The 22,525-nt window shown below is 44.3% G+C and overlaps 1 protein-coding gene, 1 long non-coding RNA gene and 1 pseudogene across 10 annotated transcripts in view; 1 reads left to right on the top strand and 2 right to left on the bottom strand.

Annotated features, from left to right (window-relative positions):
* Positions 1–1,607: 1,607 nt before the first annotated feature.
* On the bottom strand, positions 1,608–6,043 carry LOC135274213 (elongation factor 1-alpha 1-like; annotated as a pseudogene).
* Positions 6,044–6,696: 653 nt separating this feature from the next.
* On the bottom strand, positions 6,697–18,603 carry LOC105723055 (uncharacterized). Of its 3 annotated transcripts, XR_010341988.1 has the most exons (4): positions 11,600–18,602; positions 9,725–9,972; positions 9,381–9,460; positions 6,697–7,216 (listed from the first exon to the last, which is right to left on the bottom strand). It is a non-coding gene; the product is annotated as an uncharacterized LOC105723055 (long non-coding RNA). The 3 variants fall into 3 exon arrangements; XR_010341987.1 differs by having other exon boundaries at positions 9,381–9,972; positions 11,600–18,603; XR_010341985.1 differs by lacking the exon at positions 9,381–9,460 and having other exon boundaries at positions 11,600–18,595.
* The window catches only part of CD47 (CD47 molecule), a 48,208-nt gene continuing 44,137 nt past the window's right edge, over positions 18,455–22,525 (top strand). For 6 of the 7 annotated variants that reach the window (XR_002478257.2, XR_010341984.1, XM_021669077.2 and 3 more), the window contains exon 1: positions 18,455–18,719. Coding sequence is in view for 5 of the 7 variants with exons in the window: in XM_021669077.2 (XP_021524752.2) it covers positions 18,470–18,719 (250 nt within the window). In the remaining 2 variants the exon portion in view is untranslated. Of the gene's footprint in view, positions 18,720–19,409; positions 19,475–22,525 lie in introns of those variants that run through there. The other variant, XM_021669087.2, reaches the window with a different exon arrangement.

Raw genomic sequence — 22,525 nt, 5'->3', positions numbered from 1 at the left:
ATGGTGTGTATGTTATGTAAGTAAGAGACAAAGAGAGACAGAAAGACAGACCACCCTGGGAAGCAGGAAATTAGTTCCACCTGTGTCTCCTACTTTGTGACACCCCGCCAATTATACATTTAATGTACTTTTTTTCTTTCTTTTTTTTTTTTTTAAGACAGAATCTCACTCTGTCTTCCAGGTTGGAATGCAGTGGCGCAATCTCGGCCTCTGCCTCCCAGGTTCAAGCAATTCTCTTGCCCCAGCCACCCAAGTATGGGATTACAAGCATGCACCACCATACCCAGCTAATTTTTGTACTGCTAGTAGACACACAGTTTCACCACGTTGGACAGGACAGTCTGGAATTTCTGACTTCAGGTGGTCCACCTGCCTCGGTCTCCCAAAGGGAATACTTAATGTACCTGAAAGTTAGTACTGCCCCTTTTCTTCTCACCCTGATGCCTGTGCTGGTCAGCCATCGAGCCTATGGGGAGTGCACATGTTCCCCTCCACTCTCAGAAATCCACAGAAGTGTGGCAAATGAACACACCTAAATGAGTGATGCTCATTATCATGGAACACAATACACTTTTAATAATAAGTCTTAACATCAAAGTCCAAACAGATATCTTTCTGTTTTTTCATAAGACAGGATCTCAAATTCATGTGTCTGAAAGCCAGTCTCCCCAAACTTTGTCTCCCAAGCTTGCATCTCCTTCTGTGCTCCCTGTGCTGGCCAATGGCATCATTATACACCCAGCGCACAAGGCAGGAAGTCAGGAACTTACAAGTTATCCTTGACCTCCTTCCTCTTCACAGATCACTCAATCAATCTCCAACACTCAGGAAATCGAACTCTAAAAAAACAAGCTTATCTTTTTCCCTCCTTTCTTACTGTGGCTTCCTCAGTTTAGGTCCTTATTACTTCTTGGGAACATAATTGGAAAAGCTTCTTTAATGGACTCCCCGTGTCCGGCAAAGCCATCCCACATGGTGGCAGAGAGATCTAAATTACAGAACTCCGCTTAGAATCATTGCAGGGTGCTCCATGGTCTACAAAATGAAGCCCAAACACAGGATTGAGGTCCTGTGTGCTCTGACCCTGCCTCCCTTGACTGTCTCATCAAGCCTCATGTAACGCTTTGCATTTTATGTTCTGATTATGCCAAGTCACTGGTTGTTTCCCAGAAAAACTCTACCAAACCTTCAAACCTTTGCACCTGCAATCCCCTCTGTCTAGAACTTTGCTACTCAAAATGTGACCCAGGCACCAGCAGCATCAGCATCACCTGGGCGCTTGTTGGAAATGCAGACTGTCAGGCCTCACCCCAGAAACACTGAAGCAGTAGCCACATTTGAACAAGATCCCCTGGTGACTCATGTACACATTAAAGTTTTAGAAGTGCTGCCTAAAAGGTTCTTCCTCCCTGCTTTGCCTATCTCACTGGCTCTCATCCTTACAGACCCTTGCTCCCCTTGGAATATATTAAATAACATTAACCTGCACTTTACAATCAAAATAAATGTTGTGCATAACATATACCATCTATACTCATAATTAAAAATAACTCAGTATAATGCTTTCACTGTAATATTTAAAAAGACAAGTAATATGAAATAAAATATCTATTTCTCTATATTTATTTTTATTTTATTGTACTTTTAACTATACTTTAAGTTCTGGGATACATGTGCAGAATGTGCAGGTTTGTTACATAGGTATACATGTGCCATGTTGGTTTGCTGCACCCATCAACCCATCATCTAGGTTTTGAGGCTCACACGCATTAGGTATTTCTCCTAATGCTATCCCTCCCTATTCTCTATTTAAATGTGTTGATACAACTATTCTTAAAGATATAACAAAGTAATGAGATGTCTGATTAGAATCACTGGGGATTGACAGATACAAGACTGATTCAGGTATATTACCTTGAGCACACAAATACCACGAGCAATGATATAGTCACAATGTGATTTTCCAAGATGGTAAACTGCTTTCAGCAACATTCTGAAGATAGCAAAACAGAATATTCCTTTAATTCATAAGGGATTCATATTTCTGGAAAATGCAGCTTTTATTAAAATTGTGTAGAGTAGGCTTTGTGTGTATATGTGACATGAGTTAGGTTTTAGGTTCAGATAGTTATAACCACATTTTCACCTACATGGATATCTTGTGGGACATTCAAACATCATGCTGGATGCAGGATGATTCTTTGTTGTATAAGATTAAATCATAGCCCAGCAGGACATCTCACATATGTGGCCTTCATCCACCAAATACTGGAGCTGTCCTGCCATCAGTGACCACCAGTAATGACCCCTAAAATTTCCAAACTCTCGAGGGGCCAATGCCTTTCCTACTTGATCTGCCTGTACTGTAGTTTGGATATTCAACCCTCTAAACCTCATGTTGAAATCTGATCCCCAATATTGGAGGTGGGGCCTACTGGTAAGTGTTTGGGTCATAGGGGCACATTCCTCATGAATGTGGAGGGCACATTCCTCCTTTCCTAGGAGAAGAGGGGTGAGTGAGCTCTTGCTATTAGCACCTGAGAGAGCTGGTTGTTAAAAAGAGTCTGGCAACTCCCTCCTCTCTCTCTTGCATCCTCCCTCTTGCCATGTGATCTCCGCCCACGCCAGCCCCCCTTTGCCTTCTGCCATGAGTGGAAGTGGCCTGACGCCTTCACCAGAAGCAGAAGCTGGCACCATGCTTCTTATACAGCCTGCAGAACCATGAACCAAATAAAATTCCTTTGTTTATAATTACTCAGCCTTGGGTATTTCTTTATAGCAACACAAATGAACTAAGACAGCCTGATAAACTCTAAAACTTCCTTCAAGCTTCAATTGAAGGAAGGAAGCCATCTGAGGGTGACACAGTTGCCCTCTCCATCCCTGGCAATTTCCTGGTTCTTTCCTTCCATGGTGCTGTCTCAGCTTCCCTAAATACAGTGATAACCCAGTCCTTTTCAGCGCACTCAGCTGTTAGCAGAGTAGGAGTCTCCCTCTCTCTGGCTTGAAAAAGAGACAAATATGTCGTCTTGCAGTTGTGGAGGCCAGAAGTCCGAAGTCAGGGTACCAGCAGGGCCACGATCCCGCTGAAGGCTCTAGGGAAGAGCTGTTGTTCTAAGCTTCTCTCAGCTTTTGGTGATCTCAGGTATTCCTTGGCTTATAGTTGCCTTGTGTTATTCCTCTGTCTTCACGTGGCATTTTTCCTCATCCCTGTCTGCCCTCTTTTCATAAGGACACCCACCATACTGGACATCCATCACATTGGCCCATTCCATTTCAGTATGACCTTATCTTCTTCTTCTTCTTTTTTTTCCTCATTAAACTTTTGTAATGGGTCTCAAAATTCTGTGACAAATTTTTGATCAAGTTGTTTCCATTAAAAGTACTGATTTTAACAACTAATAAGTTAAAACTGCCACACTCAAAACAGAAAACCAAAGTGATCCACAAAACATTCTCCTTTCCTTCTGAAGGTTTTACGATGCATTGTCATCATTAACCAGTCTTTTACTACTAAACTCAAATGGCCAATTGAAACAAGCAGTTCTGAGACCGTTCTTCCTCCACCACTGATTAAGACTGAGGTGGCAGGTATTAGGGATAATATTCATTTAGCCTTCTGAGCTTTCTGGGCAGACTGGGTGACCTTGCCAGCTCCGGCAGCCTTCTTGTCCACTGCTTTGATGACACCCACTGCAATTGTCTGTCTCATATCACGAACAGCAAAGCGACCCAGAGGTGGATAGTCTGAGAAGGTCTCAACACACACGGGCTTGCCAGGAACCATATCAACGATGGCAGCATCACCAGACTTCAAGAATTTAGGGCCATCTTCCAGCTTTTTACCAGAACGGCAGTCAATCTTTTCCTTCAGCTCGGCAAACTTGCATGCAATGTGAGCTGTGTGGCAATCCAGTACAGGGCATAGCCAGCGCTGATTTGGCCTGGATGGTTCAGGATAATCACCTGAGCAGTGAAACCGGCTGCTTCCATTGGTGGGTCATTCTTGCTGTCACCAGCAACGTTGCAACAACAAACATCCTTGACAGACACATTCTTGACACTGAAGCCCACACTGTCCCCAGAAGAGCTTCACTCAAAGCTTCATGGTGCATTTCAACAGATTTTACTTCAGTTATAACATTGACTGGAGCAAAGGTGACCACCATACCAGGTTTGAGAACACCAGTCTCCACTCGGCCAACAGGAACAGTACTGATACCATCAATTTTATAGACATCCTGGAGAGGAAGGCGCAAGGGCTTGTCAGTTGGACTAGCTGGTGGCAGGATGCAGTCCAGAGCCTCAAGCAGCGTGGTCCCACTGGCATTGCCACCCTTATGGGTGACTTTCCATCCCTTGAACCAAGGCATGTTAGCACTTGGCTCCAGCATGTTGTCACCATTGCAACCAGAAATTGACACAAATGCTACTGTGTCAAGGTTGTAGCCAATTTTCTTAATGTAAGTACTGATTTCCTTAATGATTTTCTCACGTCTCTTCTGGCTATACGGTGGCTCAGTGGAATCTGTTTTGTTAACACCAACAATTAGTTGTTTCACACCCAGTGTGTAAGCCAGAAGGGTGTGCTCTCGGGTCTGCCCGTTCTTGGAGATACCAGCTTCAAATTCACCAACACCAGCAGCAACAATCAGGACAGCACAGTCAGCCTGAGATGTCACTGTAGTCATGTTTTTGATGAAGTCTCTGTGTCCTGGGCATCAATGATAGTCATGTAGTACTTGCTGGTCTCGAATTTCCACAAGGAGCTATCAATGGGGATACTATGTTCATGCTCAGCTTTCAGTTCATCCAAGACCCAGGCATACTTGAAGAAGCCCTTTTCCATCTCAGCAAGCTCCTTCTCCATTTTTTCAATGGATCTTTTGTCGATGCCACTGCATTTGTAGATTAGGTGGCCAGTAGCGGTGGACTTGCCTGAATCTACGTGACCAATGACGACAATGTTGATATGAGTCTTTTCCTTTCCCAATTTGGCTTTTAGGGATAGTTTTCACGACCCCTTTGTTCTGGTGGCAAACCCATTGCAGAAAAAAAAAAAAAAAAGCGAACTTCTCTTCTTAACTTAGTCACTACATCAGGAATGCTTCTTAATGACTTTTGCACCCCACAGCGAATCACACAATCTAAAACTGAGTAAATGTTTAACAAAAATTGTGGAATAAATGACTTTAAAAATTAAAAAAAGAAACAAATATGAGAGCATGTAGATAAGATATCGTCATCCACTAAAGTGGAATGTTTCCAATATATCTATTTTACCCCAAAGATAGTATGATAAAAATGGACATTTGGTAACCTTTCTTTTTTTTTCTTCATTATAACTTCAACAATTTCTGCAATCTCTGCTCTTATATTCAACATACTCAAGTGTCAATTGTGTGCCAGGCACTGAGCTACAGATTCTTTTGTCAAATTCACAATGCGTCATGAGAAACAGCTACATACATTACTTGGTATTGTTAAATGTGACTTTATACCTCCCCGGTGGCACGAAGGGACGGAGTGATACCAGGGGATTTGGGGACAACTTTTCAGAAAACAGTTCTACACAGTTCCAAAGATCCATACCTTCCATATATAATAGCAGAAAGATTCATATTTTGAAACTCTCATATAGAGGCAATATGAAGAAATATGTGATTTATTCACTAACGTCACTTTTCAAAGTCTCTCAAAAATAACTGAAGGCAGGCATTTCCCCAAAGGTTCATTGTTATAGGGGTAATGTATAAGCCCTCTGTTGGGGGACTTGGGGCCCTTTTTGCAGACCTCATATCAGCTGTTAAAACTGACTTTTCCAAATGGATGCCGCCCTCACAGTACTCTTCTTAAACGTGATTTGAAATTAATCTTGCTGTCCTTTTCCCACTAACAAACTCATGCATTGAGTTTGTTACTTGTATCTTGAGGAAATTTACCACTAAAGCATATGCTTCTTTTAGTTCAAATAGTAAGTGGAAGAGGCTGTAAATATATTTTTACTTTTAGGGGTGGGTTAGGGGATGGTGTTAAAAAATTTAAAATACTTTCAACATATTTAATCTTTAATAATTACAATAACATATCTTTCTACCTCATTGTTCTCTGCTCCAGAGTATACCATAGATTCTGCCATGCTTGATCCATGTAATAAACATTTGTTGAATGAATTAATGCATGCATACATAGATGAAATGGGTTATTTTTCCATTTGTTCTGAGCTTCAGAATTTTTCTTCAATTTACTAAGCTTTAAGGAAGTAAAAAAATATTAAATAGAGCAACCGGGAAGGTTTTTGTTTTTTCTAGTCGTAGAGTGAATGCTGTCTTTGAGGCACCGAGGACTCAAGGTCAGGGAACGCTGTGACCTTCCGAACCTAGCACAAAGGTGGCCTTTTTTTCCCCTCCTTCTCTTCACTGGTTTCATGAGCTGGTGCCAGCTGAGTCTAGATGGTGTGCCTTTACACTTGAATGAAACACTCCCTGCCCTCAGTTCTGGGAGCTCCACTCTGCTGCCTCCATCTGCTGCTTCTGATAAATGCTCATATTTTAAATATATTGCTATCAGCTCACTCCCAAAGTGGTTTGCAGGCTCTCCATTTAGCAAACAATCCCACTGGCACAGAGCCACTTTTTGAGTGGGAAGAATTTGGGCAGACAGAAGACATATATCCCAGTGATGAGAGATGAGGAAATTGCCTGGAGAAGCTAGTGACAAAGACCATGGCTGTGTCTTACAGGCGTATAGAGTCCATCAGAATCCGTGTAGGGCTCCAGAGCACCTCTATGGAGGGTGAGCACATCTGAAGTGTGGCCATTTTGAGCATGGAGTGGATGTGAAGTTTAAGAAGCTGCATTGCTTTTCTTTGAAAACCTGTTAAACATTAGCCTGTTCCGCTGACAACACTCCATTATTAGCAACCTCCCGGAAACTAAGATACACAGGAATTTGCCTCCAGCCTTCAAAGCCTCCTCCGGCACATATACCGTTTATGACACTCTTCCAAGTTCCCCTGCTAGTTTCAGCTGGCAGTTGCCTCCCTTTCAGTATTTCTTCCTTCCAGCAACTTATCTCTAGCCAACATAATCACCACTTGCATTTGGGAGGATGGAGTAACGCAGTGTGGAAGGTCTCCCTGAAGAACACGATCACAGCAGAAGCCACTGGGGTAGACGTCATTCTCTCACAGTTGCAGAGTCATAGAATATTAGAGCTAGAAGGGGAGTTAAGGAAAATTGAATCCAATTCCTTTATCCTAAAGGAATCTCAGATTTTCATGTCCCAAATGGATTCCTTATACCCCTCCTCCTACCTACCTCCCCTTTTGGTTTTCCTCATTTCAGCAATGTGACTCCAGTTGCTCAGACAAAAACTGTGGAGTATTTGGTCTGACAGCAAATCCTGCTGGCTCTACCTTCAAAACATAGCCAGTATCTGACCCCTTCTTGCTTCCACTACTGTTACAATTCTGATCCAAGATACTTTCATCTCTCCTCCAGATAATTGCAATAGCCTAAGGGTCAGCATGGGCAAAATCTGTCCTATAAACTGCTTTGGTAAATAAAGTTGTATTGAAACACAGCCCGACTCATTAGTTTACCTTGTCTGTGGCTCTTTCATGGTATAATGACAAAGTCAGGGAGTTGCAACAGAGAACTTATGGCCTGAACAAATATTTACCATCTTTTGCCTTTTACAGAAAACGTTTGCTAACCCCTGCGATCACCTATTAAATTCCATCCCCGCCTTCCTCCCCCTCCCCACCCCATGATCTGTCAGATCTCATCTACTGCTGTTCTCCTGTTTCTCACTTTGGTCTGGCCACTGGCCACTCCCCCACCCCTTGATCTTCCTCTGTAAGCCAGGCATGCTCCGGTCGCCCGGCCTTGTATGGACCTTCCCCTCTGCCTGAAATGATCTCTACATTGACATCTGCCTGGCTTGCTCACCCTTTACTCCCTTTACACTCAAATGCTCTCTTCTAGTGAGCTTTCTCTGACCACCTTATTTAAAACAGCACCCCACTCACTGCTTTACTTCTCTCCAGAGCATCTAACACCATTTAACATACCACATTTTCCTCATGAGGGAGCTTGCATTTTAGTGGGGAGATGGGGAGAGACGGTAGACACAATAAATGAGGTTTTGTTTTCCTGATATACCCACAGTGTATAGGCATGCTCCAGGTGTTTAATAAATGAATACATCCTTTGAAGCAATAGTGCTATAGCAGAACGTATCAGTGTCTGGGCGAGGATCTCCACAGACAGTTGTGCTTAGGGCAGTCACTAGGAACCACAGGCAGAAATGACCTGTGAAATGACCTGTGGACTTATGGAGGTATTTTATCTTCCACTTTCCCACTTCCCTTTTTCATATCATGTCTTACCACATCACCAGGGCCCTCATGCTATTCCTTGAGTCTGTGGTTTTCATTTCTACAACATTTCAGAACTTACTGTTTCCTCTTCCAACCGTCATTATTACCAAAAGAGGAAGCCTGGCACATTCTCTTCTAAGTTGATAGACTCATTAAAGCCCAAATAGTAATAAATAATAATGTCTCTACCTCATGGAAAATAATTTGCATTTAAATACCTTTCAATGCCTAACTCCAAAGAGGTAAGTGATGTGAGAATTTCCAGCAGGCACTTGGCCTGGACCAGCTGGGTAGTCGTCGAGAGGTCCCTGAAGCAAAATCCAATCACAGCCCAAGGACAGCTGCCCACTGTGTCTCTACAGGGTGGGTGCAGCCATGGGTATGTCCCCCTTGGAATGTGCATACACACAGATATGCAGGTGCCAATTAGGGACACTGGGAACACCTTAACTTCCATGGAAAAAAGTTGTCACTTATGCATGTTCACTACATATATACTATCAATTCTTTCCCTTAGCACTTTGATACCTTTTTGTCTAGCTTACAGTCCCACTAGCACAAAGCACTTCTTGGAAGAAAATGGAAGCCAGATAGGCATAAGGCGCAGACCCTGATACAGTCTGGCTGTGTCCCACCCAGATCTCATCTTGAACTGTAAGCCTCATAATCCCCACGTCTAAGGAGAAACCTGGTGGGAGGTGATTTGGTCACGAGGGTGGTTCCCACATGATGTTCTCATGATAGTGAGTTAGTTCTCTCAAGATTTGATGGTTTTATGAGAGGCTCTTCACTCTGTGCTACTCACTATTCTCTCTCTTGCCATGTTAGATGTGCCTCTTCCCTTTCTGCCATGATGTTAAGTTTCCTGAGGCCTCCCCAGTCATGGAGAACTGTGAGTTAATTAAACCTCTTTTCTTTATAAATTACCCAGTCTTGGGTATGTCTTTGTAGCAGTGTGAAAATGGACTAACAGATCCCCAAAAGGCAGGCAGGATACGGTTTATTAGAGCACAAATCACAGGATTCTATTGGCCTTCCGGGGCCATACTTACCACACTCCAAAACACAGTGAGAGCTCTGAAGGTGGAGAGGAGAAAAAGATGAAGAAGCACAGCTTTTTCACTTTAAAAGGACAAAAAACAATCTCGATTCTCAGACTGTGCCGTGCAAGAAACCAGTGGACTTTCTCAGGCAATTAAGTACTATCAGACAAAATTAAGAGAATCATCCAAACTACCAAGGATTTATCGGTTAGGTCTGATCGATCTGCCTATCAAGAGCTCTGTTCTGTCTCCAGAGAATGCAGCACTCATGCAAGCCCTGCGTAGAGAATCTGCTTACCTTTCAAGGACAGGGCAGGTTAGGACGAGCTCTCTACCTCAGTGTGCCGGAAACAGCTCCAGGTGGTCTTGACCAGGTGGCCATCACAAATGAACATATTATGTTCTTTGGAATTATGATAAAGTATGATTCATTTCTCCCCTTCTCCACACACTGCCATGTAGGACCCACTGTATTTGCCACCTGCTGAAATGGTTATGGATCTGTCATTCCTCCAGGGGATCCCCTAGTTTCATTTCCTTCATTCTCTAGACAAAGAGACACAATTGTGTAACCACATGGACACTTTCTGCATTTTATCAAAATGGCATCTTGTAAATGAAAACTCACAAGAGATTAGCACAGATGTCAGATACAAAGTACTTTGATGGACGCACACAAAAAAGGCATTTTGTACACGACAGTGAAACCAGTTTCTTAAAGTATTTCTAAACTCACCGAATATAGAACTAAAGAGATCCTCAAGCCACTTTGAAGTACACATTGGCTTCTATCTGAACAAAGGTAGAACATGTGCTGCTTTAACAGGAGATGTGAGAGACCCTGCTGTCCACATGAGAGGCTTCACTTGCAGCCGACTTGCTTCTGTCTCCTGGGTGCTGCACAGCCCCGACTAGCACCTGTGACCTGCAGCTAATACAAAACACCCAGGAAGCCAGGATGCAACTTGGGTTCACAGGGATTCTCCACTCTACTACAGGTGGATCCCTCCCGACCAAGCAAAGGGGACAGAGGAACTGATCATACTTTTACCAAGATAAATCATGTCCCAGCAGGCCACTTGTCTTCTGAGGTCAGACACTAAGCCAGTGGCTCTCAAACTTTAGCATGCCCCAGAATCACCTGAAAAACTCAGTAAAACACAGATAGCTGGGCCACACTCCAATGTGTCTCCTTTAGTAGGTTTAGGGCTGGACCCAAGAATTTGCATTTCCAAGTTTCCTGGTGCTGCAGATGCTGTGAACCCAAGTAGCACCCTTTGAGAACCACCCCTTTAAGCTCAGTGTGGGTCTAACTTTTTTCTTTCCTGCTACCGTTGTGGTTCACAGGCCCTGTGGCTGGGTAAGAGATGAGGAAAGATGCAGCTTCTGCAGCAGCAGTTAGCATGTGGGAGCAGTCAAACCCAGGGGCTGTTCAAGATAGATTAGTGAGGGGGACGAGGCCTGGAATCAGGCAACCTTTCTCATGATTCCAGACACGTCTGTCTCTTGTCTGACAGTTCAAACATGGTTTATCCATTTCACTTTTAAATTTCCCCTAAAGAGAGTCTGAGTCCATTGGCCCACACCCACAGCAATGAGATCAGTATTACAGAAAAGAAGATTGGCAGATGGACTCAGAGAGCTCATGTAGTAGCATCAATAAACAAACATCATGAGGCAGTTTCTCAAGTGGTTTTGCATAAGTGGTCACAGCAGGCAGGGAAGGGTGTACCTAGAGAGCCCTGTGTAGGCAGAAAACAGTTTTCTCAGCAGACATTCCTGGCTGCTTCTGGTGGAGGATTCATTTGAAATTGTCAGTCTGAAAGGCAGACAGCTACTCTGCAGCTCATTTCAGAGAACACCCATGTGCTCCAGCCTTCATTTTCTTTTCCTACAAAACTTGTCCCTCCAAGGATACAAAAGGCAGTCTTTGGAGATCTATTTCTTTCTATACCTTGGCCCCAAAGAGGAATTTCGGTGCAGTAAAATGTTGCCAATGGAGCTGGGATGAGAAGAAACAATGAGTCTGTAGAGCGGTTTTGGTCAATTCAAAGGTGTTTGTGTGAAGTAAGGACGTAGGGAGTTAGGTGGCTGCTGGCAATATCTTTGAAGGGATGGGCTGTGGTCATTAACCACCGTACATGGTATCCTTCAGGAGGGATGACACGTTTACTTCTGTTTATATTATGTTTCCTTTGCAGGTCAGCCGGGGCTCTGCTCTGCCTTATCCTCACTCCAGGACTTAGGCTGAGGGGGCAGCTGCTGTCTGAGCATTGCTGATTGCCATGGCAGAGGGAAAGAAAAAAAGAAAAAATTGCATGCTAGGCCTAGAAAATTTGGTCCAGATGTACATGGTTATCAGGAGTTGAATGTTATCCACCCTATCCCCTCTACAAATTCATGTCCACCCCAAACTTCAGAACATGATCTTTATTTGGAAATAGGGTCTTTGCAGGTATGTTTAGTACAGAATCTCAGGATGATATCTAGATTGGTCCCTAAATCTAATGATGGATGTCCTTATAAGAAGAGGTGAGCACACAGAGACAGAGAGGAAGACCCTGTGAACACAGTGGCAGAGACTGGCGTGATACTGCTCAAGTTAAGGAATGCCAAGGGCTGCCGGGTTAGGAAGGAAGGATTCTTCTCAGGAGCCTTTGGAGAGAGCGTGGCCCTCAGAACAGTGACAGAATGAACTTCTCTTGTCTTAAGCCTCCTGTTTATGGTAATTTGCTATGGTCTCCCCAGGAAACTAACACACTGGTCCAAACAAGTCCCATTGCCATACCTGATTTCAATGGCATGGGGAAGGACGGTCTCACAGTGCTGGATAGTCTCTCTCAGATCCACTCTCTACTTTCCTATACTCTGCTCTGAGCCTGGAAAGTTAAAATTCAAGAATTGTATAAACAGACTCCCCTTTCCTCTGGCTCCTGGTTAAGATTTGCCAATAGAGGGAGTTCAGAGGGAGGGAAGAGAGTGAAGTCATCTACTTTGCCACCTACCTCCCTGCCAGGCTGGTTGTAGCAGTGTTCCACTATTGAAGGCACAGCTCCAGCCAGGCAGCCCCTCCTTTAGTTTCTCCTTTCTCTCGGGGTTTTGCTAACATTTCTTCCCCATACTCCTCTAGGAATGGGGTGCAACAGCTGTTGTTAGCCAACGTGTTCCACCATCCCTTGTTGGTTTCCCATTGCCCACTCACAACCTTGCAAACGGTCCTTTTATTAATCTCTCCTCAATAACTTCATTTGAGCATGCCATCTGTTTTCTGCTGAGACCCAGCAGACACACATACCATGTACCCAGGAGGAGAGTTAGACATCTTTGGTGGACACAGTGACAACCTTGCTAAATTGAGAAGCAGCTCTAGTGCAACAATGGTGGGAAATGCAATGAGAGTGGTGGGTCGCACAATGGCTTTGCTTCCACTCCTCCCTCTCTGGCAGAGGAAGGAATGTGAGCTCTGAAGCAGGATTCAAACCCCAGCTTCCCCATTTATCAGCTGTAATAGGAACCTCGCTGAACCTCAGCTTCTATACACATATGATGGGTATAACAATGCTTCCTTTACGAGGCTGTTGTGTGGATTAAGGAATATGAAAAAAAAAAAAAAACTAGCTGTGGTAGGTGGAATAATGTCCCCCAAAAAGTTCCAAACCCTAATCTCTGCAAACTTGTGAATATGTTACTTTACATGGCAAAGAGACAGTGTGGATGTGATTGAGATTACCGACCTTAAAATAGGAAGATTATCTTGGATTATCAAGGGGGCCCATCTAATCACTTGACCACATAAAAGCAGAAGTGGAAAGCAGAAGAGTTGGTCAGAGATGAGGCACAAGAAGCAGAGACAGAAGTGTCAGAAGAATTTAATATGCCACTCCTAGTTCTGAGTTGTACAGGGACTACCTACAGTGACTCAAAAGAGGCCTCTAAATGCCAAGGGAGACGCCCAGATGGCAGCCAGCAAGGAAACTGACCTCAGTCCTACAGATATTGATTTCTGCCAACTACTTGGATTAACCTGGAAATGGACTCTTCCCTAGAGCCCGGGGAAGGGAAAGCAGCTCAGTGAATGCCTTGATTCAGTCTTGTGAGACTTGAAACAGAGAAACCAGCTGAGCCTACTGGACTTCTGACCTACAGAACTGTGAGATAATAAATGGGTGTTGTTTTAAGCCCCTAAATTTGGAGTAACTTGTTATGGTAGCAATCGAAAGCCAATCCACTAGCATAGTGAGGTCTTGGTGCGTGGTATATGCCCACTGCATGTATGTTAATTGCTCTCAAAGAGGAGGGAGGCAAGTTACAAAGGGGCCTTCTCAGGACCCAAAACAGTGTGTGCTCTCAAAGAAACAAGCCTGCTGCGATTTACAATGTAACATAGAACCCAGCTTTCTCTAGTGCTTTCAAGCTGTCATGTATATGGGCGCCCTACCTGAGCAGCCTCCACCAGCAACAGCAGAGGGAGGAGTAGAGAATGTTGTGCATCTCGTTATTCATTTGACGAAAACTCATAGCAGATCACATTGTCATCTCTGTGGCAGGATACCCCGTACCTAACACCCTCGGTCCTATTACCCTCCTGCCTTGAGGCAGTTTCTGCTTCTAATATTTACCCCTAATTGAAGCACAGGCTAGCAAAAAACATTATTTCCTGTTGCTGGAGACTTCCTTCTGTTCCGCTAAGCCAAATCCATCTCTCTTCCCCACAATCCCACACCAGTATCTTCCAGCTCCCTAACTATCCAAACCTAACCTTTGAACAGATAGACTTTAGTTGCTCGACTGCTTTATTTGGTGACTGGGGCTCCTATGCCTATTTAGCTGGGTCAAGTTGAAACAGCATCCTAGGAAACTGGGCTCTGAGCCAGGTGTCAGAGACATGGGTCCGTCAGCATTTAATTGCCAATGAAATGCAAAGAACAAGCAAATTAAGGGCTACCCAACAGGCATAGACCTGTGCATCTAGCTTCAATCAAAATGTTGACACTTCTCCAACTCAAGGTGCTCCTTCAAGGCTCCTGACCAGCAATTGGTGATTCTTTTGATAATATTTCCCTTCTAGGAGACCAATCTCACTATGTAAGATGATTATTATAATAAGGGCTAATATTTATTGTGTGCCTGCTGTGCCTCTGGCACTGTTCTACATAAATGTAAAGGTGTTAACTTATTAAATTCTCAAGTCATTTTCAAAAGTTTATTTCTATTATTTTTATCATCCTCGCTTTACAAATGAGTCCTTAGAAAACAAGGACTCAGAAAGGTTAAATAATGTGCGCAAGGTTAACAGGTAGTAAGTGGCTTGAGCTGTAACTTGGACCTAGGCTAAAGTAACTCTGTATTCTCCACACCACACTGAGTTTTCTTGATTGATTCAACACACGTAGGTCTCCAGCAGGCACTATGTTTGACTTTGGAGATTGTAATGGTTAATTTTAGGTAAAAACCTGCCTGGATTAAGAGATAGGTGGTAAAGCATTATTTCTGGGTATGTCTCTGAGGGTATTTCCAGAGGATATCGGCATGTGAGTTAGTGGACTGAATTGGGGGGATCCTCCTTCAATGTGGGTGGGCACCATCTAATAGGCTGGGTGTCTTGATAGAACAAAAAGACAAGGAGAGGCTCTCTTGCTCTCTCCTCTGGAGATGAGACACCCGTCTTATCCCGTCCTGGGCCATCAGAACTCTAGGTTCTCCAGCCTTGGAACTCTGAGACTTGCACCATCGGCCTCCTGGCTTCTTAGGTCTTCAGCCTCAGAGTAAGAGGTGCGCTAAGGGCTTCCCTGGTTCTGAGGCCCTCCATGCTACTGGCAACCCTGGGTCTCCAGGCTTACTGATGGTCTACTGAGGAACTTCTCAGCCTCCATAATCACATGAGCCAATCCCCCTATCTCTCTATCCTATTAGTTCTGTCTCTAGAGAACCCTGACTAATGCAGACATGCCAATATACTCAGGACAAGTTTCATTTTCTCCAAGCTAACATGATAGAAGAGGAAACTCTCGTGTAGAAACAAATATCTACTGACACACTTTGTAAGCAGTATGAACAAAGCATCATGGGAGAGATAACTAGACCCATGAAGTGATGGAGAATCACGGCAAAGGGGAAAGTAGGATTGAGAAAGGCTTCTGGGAGGAAATGATGTTTAATCTTGGCCTTGAAAGATGAGTTGGAATTCTTTGAGGAGCAAAGAAAAAAACATAAGGGAGAATTATGAGAAGCAGAGCAAACAGCGTGAAGCACAAAAGCCTGAAAGTAGAATGGCCCAGGCTTGGAATAATGCAGTGTTGCTAGTGTTGCCTGGCCATGCGACAGATGTGAACTTGCATTCCATTGGCCAGAAGTATTAACAATTTAAGAATCTTAATTACAATAAAAGCACATATTCAGAGACACTAAGACAAAAGAGATAATACTCAGAAACTACAACCAGCCGATGACTGATAAGCCAAAAATAGGAACTTAATGATGCTAAGAACCTCTAATATATCAGATCAACTCCAAGGTTAGTTCAATAGTTTCATTCACATATGTTTACACAACACCCTTTTATGCTGGCTGCTTTGTCAGACACTGATGGAAGATATGGTTTCTGACCCTGAGAGGTTTATTTACTCATTCAGCCACTTATTCATTCACTCATTCTGTTTATTCTTTTAACAACCACTTTTTGAGTACCTACTATGAGCCAGGTAAAGGCGCCAGCAGTAAAGAAGACTCATATGGTCCCTCCCCTCATTGAGCTTATAGTCTAGGAAGGAGTTATTACCGACCAGGAAGACAGCTATATAACAGACAATTTCAATAAAATATAGTAAATGATACACACCAAAATAAAACTAAAACACAGAGAAGGGTACTTAACTTACACTGACATTAACTTGGGCCTTGGTTTACTGTGGGATCCTTTGCTGTTACGTTCCCTACTGTGGAAACATGCATCTGGCCCAACACAAAGCACAGACCGTGAGTAGGTAGGCACATAGACTTCTAAGTCAACCGTCAGGGGCACCAGGAGACAGCACTGTCTCATGCCTCTGTTTGACCCACCACCATGGGGCAAAACAGTATTCGCTGAATGAAAAGTTACAATAAGGATACGATTGTATCTACATAAACTTTTTAAGATATTATCACATCAATACCTACTACATAGTAGGATCCTGATGTTGTGTGGGGAGGAAGATAAAAGTAGATGTAACATTCAGACAGAGGTGAGGGAAAGGGAAATTTTTTTATGCATTGAGAGAGGAAGTTTGTGAATTTTTTCACTGGCATTGGAGTTTGGGAGACTTCAGCCCAACCGCAGCCTCTCCCTGAGCTTGTGACCAAGCCTCACTTTCCTTATCTATAAAGGTGACAAGAGTGATTTCTGTACGTTTACTCATCTGTAAACGAGAAACTATAACAACTTTGATATTATAGGGTAAAAAGAAAAGAGGATGAAAATGAGAAAAAGGGAGAGAGACAAACAAAAGAGAGAGCAGTGTCACATGTAACTCTGGGCAGAGTGCTTACCATGCCTCTTTCCCTCTGTTTCCTCATCTCAAAAAAGTGAGATCATAACCTTTACCCTTTCTGAGGTTGTTATGAAGATTAACTTAGGTGATAGAGCGAATGTGCATTTCCTCTGTTCAAAACATTCTAAGGTGTATTATCCCCTCCCTCTCCACCCAAGAAACTCCCTACATACAGATTAAGTGAGCTCAACATCCAAATTAAAATGCTTGGAAAAGTTAAAAGAGAAATCTTTAAAATGATTAAATACTGAAAGGGCTTAAGGTTATCTCAGAGAGAGGGTAATCAAATCTAGGCAGGCTGCTTCGGAATGTCTCTCCTGGGCTAGGCCTCCTCTTGCCCCACCACCAAAACATATCCCAGCTAGATTCCAGGGAGCAGCAGTGGTCACCCAGGTGGCCTCTCATTCCATTTTCTGCACAAAAAGACATTAAGCATATAGCTCAGTAGCTCCCAGTGTAAAACAGAACATCACCCGATTTCTACCTCTGAAGGTTGGGGACAGTCCTTTCTAGTTACTCTTCAGCTTCAGGGGGGTTGGTTGGTATCAGGGACAGCTGACAGCCTTATTTAGCCAACCAGCTGCTCTGTGATACACAATGTCCCTAATGCTCAAAGTCTGGTGGATGATTCTTTTGTATCCACATAAGCAGCAGTTGGAGGAGAATCGATGAGTCCCTTTGGTTGCCTCAGGGTGTCAAGGCTGCCATTCAAATCATTACCACCATAATTATTAACCATTGTTTTAGTGAGATGTCTGCCAGACAATTGTTTTTCTTTATTTTTTAATCATTAAAAACGCAATCAAATTTCACTAAAGCAATGCTTGCCTCAAGTCGCATCAACACATTTATTAAACCCCTTCTGTTTGCCGGGCTCAATGGAAAGTTCTGGAGGAGGGAATACTTAAAATGCTCTCGGATTTAAAAGAATTGATACTGCTGTGGGGAAGAGGTTCACACACACAAAAAAACAATTACAGGAAGAAGCTCGATAGTATACAACACACTGGTACAGAGTGTCATAGACAGTGCCACTTTCAAATGCTGGATTTTATTTCTGTGGCAATGGGGTGCTTGGGAGGAGCCGCACTGTGTGGTGGATTTGGAGAAGTGGGGTATTGTGGTAGGAAATTGCTTTCTTTCCCAGCAGGTAGGAGGAAAACAGTCAAGTGGGTGGACAGGATGTGCACCCCATTAGAGCAGCCACCAGAGCCTTTTTCATAGGAGAGTACATCAAAGGGTAACTGTTAAAAGTATCTTTAAAAGGACTTTTGCATCAGGATGAATGCTGTGACCTCTGTGATTCAGCGATAAATTCAAAAGGCTTGTCCCTATTGGGGCTTGCGGCCACATTTTGAACCCATTTTTCAAGCATGTTAAACCGAGGGCCGCACGTGGGGTAGTCACGAACCAAGCTCAATAACCTTGCTGGTGGGGATGTGTTGGACACGCTGCTAATGCCTTTTTGCCACAACGCTCGCTAGTCTCGGCGGTGGCGGTGTTCACCGGTAACAATGTTTACCACCGGGAATGAAACTTGTTTGATTAACCCTGATCAGAGGATGAAAACACTAAAGAACCAAGTGAGAAAGACAGAAGAGAACCGCATAGGAAGCAGCAGAGCCAGTGGACGAGCAGAATACCGAACTCCGAGGGGCAAGTGGAAGCTCCCTGCGGGCAGGGACCCGGCCACCGCCCAGCCCTGGGCGTGGCGACCTCGGACTCGGGGAGCACGGAGGAAGCGGCGAGACGCCCCCACGCAGGGTGCGCTTCCGTGCCAGACGGCGGCGTTCGGGGGAAATGGGCTCAGGTGAAAGCCCAGAAGGCGTCAGGGTCCACGCGCGCAGCCAGACTTCGGGTCCAGGGAGAGACGGGGGCTGGGGCGGAGCGGCGCCGGGAGAGCAGCGCTTGGCAGGGCCCCTGAAGCGGGAGGGTGGGAGTGAAAGCAAAGAGGGAAAAAGTAGAGCGAGAGGGCCGTGCGGCAGCGCCGCGCGAGAGGCACGAACGGACCTGCGGAGAGAGGCGGGTGCGGCGGGGTCCCGGGCGAGCGTGGGAACACAGCGCTCAGCCTCCCGCGGCGGACGAGCGCGGCCCCGGGGACGGGCGGGTGCGACAGGACGTGACCGGGAAGCGCGGCGCGTGCCACCGCCCAGGAGCGGGCATCCGGCCTCCGCGGAGCGGGCGGGCGGGAGCCAGGACTGAAGCCGGCGACTGGGGCGGGGTTGGGGGGGGCACGGCGTCAACAGCCGCGGTTGCGGGGCGGGGCCGAGCGCGCGTGCGCGGCCGCGCAGGCGGGCGGGCGGGGGAGCGGGAGGGAAGCGGCGGGAGCGAGCGTGCGCGCGGCCGGGCAGCCTGGGCAGCGGGTCCTGCCTGTGACGGGCGGCGGCGGTCGTTCCTGCCCGTAACGGCGGCAGCGGCGGCGGCTGCTCCAGACACCTGCGGCGGCGGCGGCGACCCCGCGGCGGGCGCGGAGATGTGGCCCCTGGTGGCGGCGCTGTTGCTGGGCTCGGCGTGCTGCGGTGAGTGGCTCCTCGCTCCCAGCCCTGCGGCTGCTGTCGCTTCGCCCCCGCGGGCATGTGGGCTGCGCCCTCAAGAGGGTGGCCGGGGCGCAGAACGCTCGGGCCTGAGCGCCCGGAGTGCGGACGCGGGAGGGCCCCGCGGGGAATCGGGCGCCGCCTTTCTTCCTCCCTTCCTTTCCCTGGTCGTCTTCTTCCCCCGGGCGACAGCGGGGCTCATCTCCTCCACCCGGTTCTCCATCTCCAAATGCACACGCAGAGGACGACTCCAAACCGCGCAGCTCGCGCAGAAATTAACTAGAAAGAAAGGGCGCGATCTCAGGCGAGGGGCTGCACCTGCCAGGGACCCCTTCATTGGCACCCCTCTCCCCTCTCTGTGCTTAGACGCGTTTGGGGTTGAGGGAGGGAGAGTGGGAGGGCTCGGGCCTTTTGCGATGGAAGTGCGCATTTTGGCGAAGTCGGCGAGAAGGGGTTTCTGCTGTTTGCCTCCCACATGAACATAGGAGCGCAGAGGATGTAAAGGACACAATTAAGTTTCATTTTCAACTCAGCATTCAATCAGAAGAATCTTCCGGCCGTGTAATTTTTGCTTTCGTTCTTAATCCTAAAAATAAGCTTCCTGGAAACTCTTTCTTTCTCGTGACCCCCCACGCCCCATCAGCCACTTTCATACATTCCAAAATGTACGTTGAAGTTTTTCCCACTTTATTTGGGGGAACCGTTTAAAAGTAATCTGGATTTCGCCTGAAATAGGAAGACAGTAACCTCCAGTCAAAACATGTGCCACAGACTGGGATTTGGTGTCTTCTGACACCAAAGAACCTCCCCCCACACCCCCCGCCACCCCCAAGCTTTTGGAATCCATTTCGCTTTTGTAAAACGTGTGCTTCGACTGTAAAAACAGCAAGGAATAGAAACATTCGAAGCTCTACAGTGCCTGTCACACTTCACATCTATAGAGCCTTTTGTGAACTTTTGTAAGATTCAGAATTGAGCTTGAGTACCAGTAACAGCAATTGTTACATTTGTCCTAGAATGCTAAATTAATTCCATTTTAAACTGATTATTAGCCTCAGTGTGCAGGCTATTTCCAGGATACCCTTAAGTCTCTGCCTACCGCTTTCCTCCCTCCCCAAGCATCCTGGATGTTGGGGCTATGAATCAAGATCTCCGTTATCTAAATGGTTAATGTTAGATAGTGTTTCCTGTCATCACATTTAGTATGCTTGTTGCCTTCACTGTCATTATAGCTAAAATAATACTGCTTTCAGAGATGTGTTGTATAATCGCATCATAATTTCAGAACGCCTTCATATGAAACCAGATATGAAGTGATACAATATCACTTATTCAAACTGGCCAAAATAATAAAAAATATAAACCATATGCCGTTTTTAAAACAGGCAGATTAGATTTAAATCAAGTAGATCAGAACTGTTGGAATGGTTCTTTGAGGAGTAGGATTTGTTAGGCCTTCTTTAGTGATAGTTAATGTTATTAACTAGCACTTGTTTACACACAATTTTAATGTATTCAAATCCCTACAGTCATATAATTCAGAATTTAGAGTATTTTATTGTACTTAGTTAATATTAACCAAAAAAAAAAAAAAGCAAAATGCAGGCATTATGCAATTGAGTTCTGTTAAGTGTGGACTGTAAAGCAGGAAATGATAGTATTTGTCATAAAATATATTTTTCTGAGTGTTTAATATATAGCTTCAAAAGGACATGCATGAAGAAAGATGTCTCAGAACACAAGTAGTTATAAACCAAGGGGCTTGAGAGACTGACTTTATAATCTAGAATGATTATGAAAGTCATGGATTTGTACGTTCATTTGTACTGAAGTTTGATTTTGCTTTCAGTTTCATTAATTAAGCCCAGGGAATCAGGGACCTTTCCTGGCAACCTCTAAGGTGTTACTGGCCTTTCTGATAAAATAAGTCATCTCAGATACTCATTTCGTGCAATTACAGGCAAACTGCAACGCACTTTAATGGACTGCAAGATGTGAAATGAATTACTATGTTGCTTTCCACTCTGCCCCCACCTTATGTTCAATTATACTTTGTTTAAAAGTGCATACAGTTTCAGTGGTATTCATTAGCTAGAAAATAAAACCTTAAATAATAATGGTACTGTGAACTGTCTTTTTAGTGGTTGGATTTCTCTTTGTTCAAAATTAGGTTTTTTGGTGTTTTTTTTTTTAAAATCGGGTACATATGATTAAAATTTTTTTCATTGTCTTAAGTCTAGTAGTAATTTGGCTTAAATGAAAATGTTTTCTTTTAAAGAATATATATATATATTTAAACACAAGTTGCCATTTTAAGGAAGTAAATGCCTATTTAAAAGTACTTATTTATGGGGCCGCCCCAGCAGTCTAGAGGCAGTGTTTTTTAAAGCATTACACTAAATGCCTACCATTAGGACACTTGCTCATGCTGTCATCTGCGTTTTGGCAGATGTTTTATCATTGCCACTGAGTTGTTCATGGAGATTTGAAAGGCCAAATTCTAAAGATGAGAAATAGATGACTTTCCCTCCAAATTGATGCATGTTCTGAATCCATAATAATCATTCATATTAGCAAAACTAGATTTGCATTTCATAATATGAATTCAGCTATAGCTAGTTTAGGCATTGTTTTAAATACAGTAATGTTCTTTTTGTGACATAATTTCAACCATGTTCTCTGTCTTTTAGGTTTCTGCTGTCCTACATTTTCATACAAGATAAACATTTCTATTTTCATATCTTATCTCTCAGTCTGATTTTAATAATATTGTCTTGGGTTATCATAAAGTTACTTTCACTTTGTATACTAGTGTAGATATTTCTTCTGTGATAAAAAGAACAAGAATAATAGTGTAGAATCAGTTTTATTAAAGTCATTATATTACTAAAATAAAAAATACAGAGCACCCAGGAAATTTGATTCTGATATACCTAGGCTAAGACAATAGAACCTGGGTTTTCCTCTTTATGGTTATACAGTGTTGAAGCAGAAATCAAGCTACACCCACCTCTGAATATTTCATTCCAAATCCAT

The sequence above is a fragment of the Aotus nancymaae genome, unplaced genomic scaffold, assembly GCF_030222135.1.
Source record: "Aotus nancymaae isolate 86718 unplaced genomic scaffold, 86718_ANA_hifiasm-v0.15.2.pri h1tg000011l, whole genome shotgun sequence".
Classification (NCBI taxonomy): Eukaryota; Metazoa; Chordata; class Mammalia; order Primates; family Aotidae; genus Aotus; species Aotus nancymaae.
The sequence above is the reverse complement of the archived record's forward strand: the minus strand, read 5'-3'. Positions and strand labels throughout refer to the sequence as shown.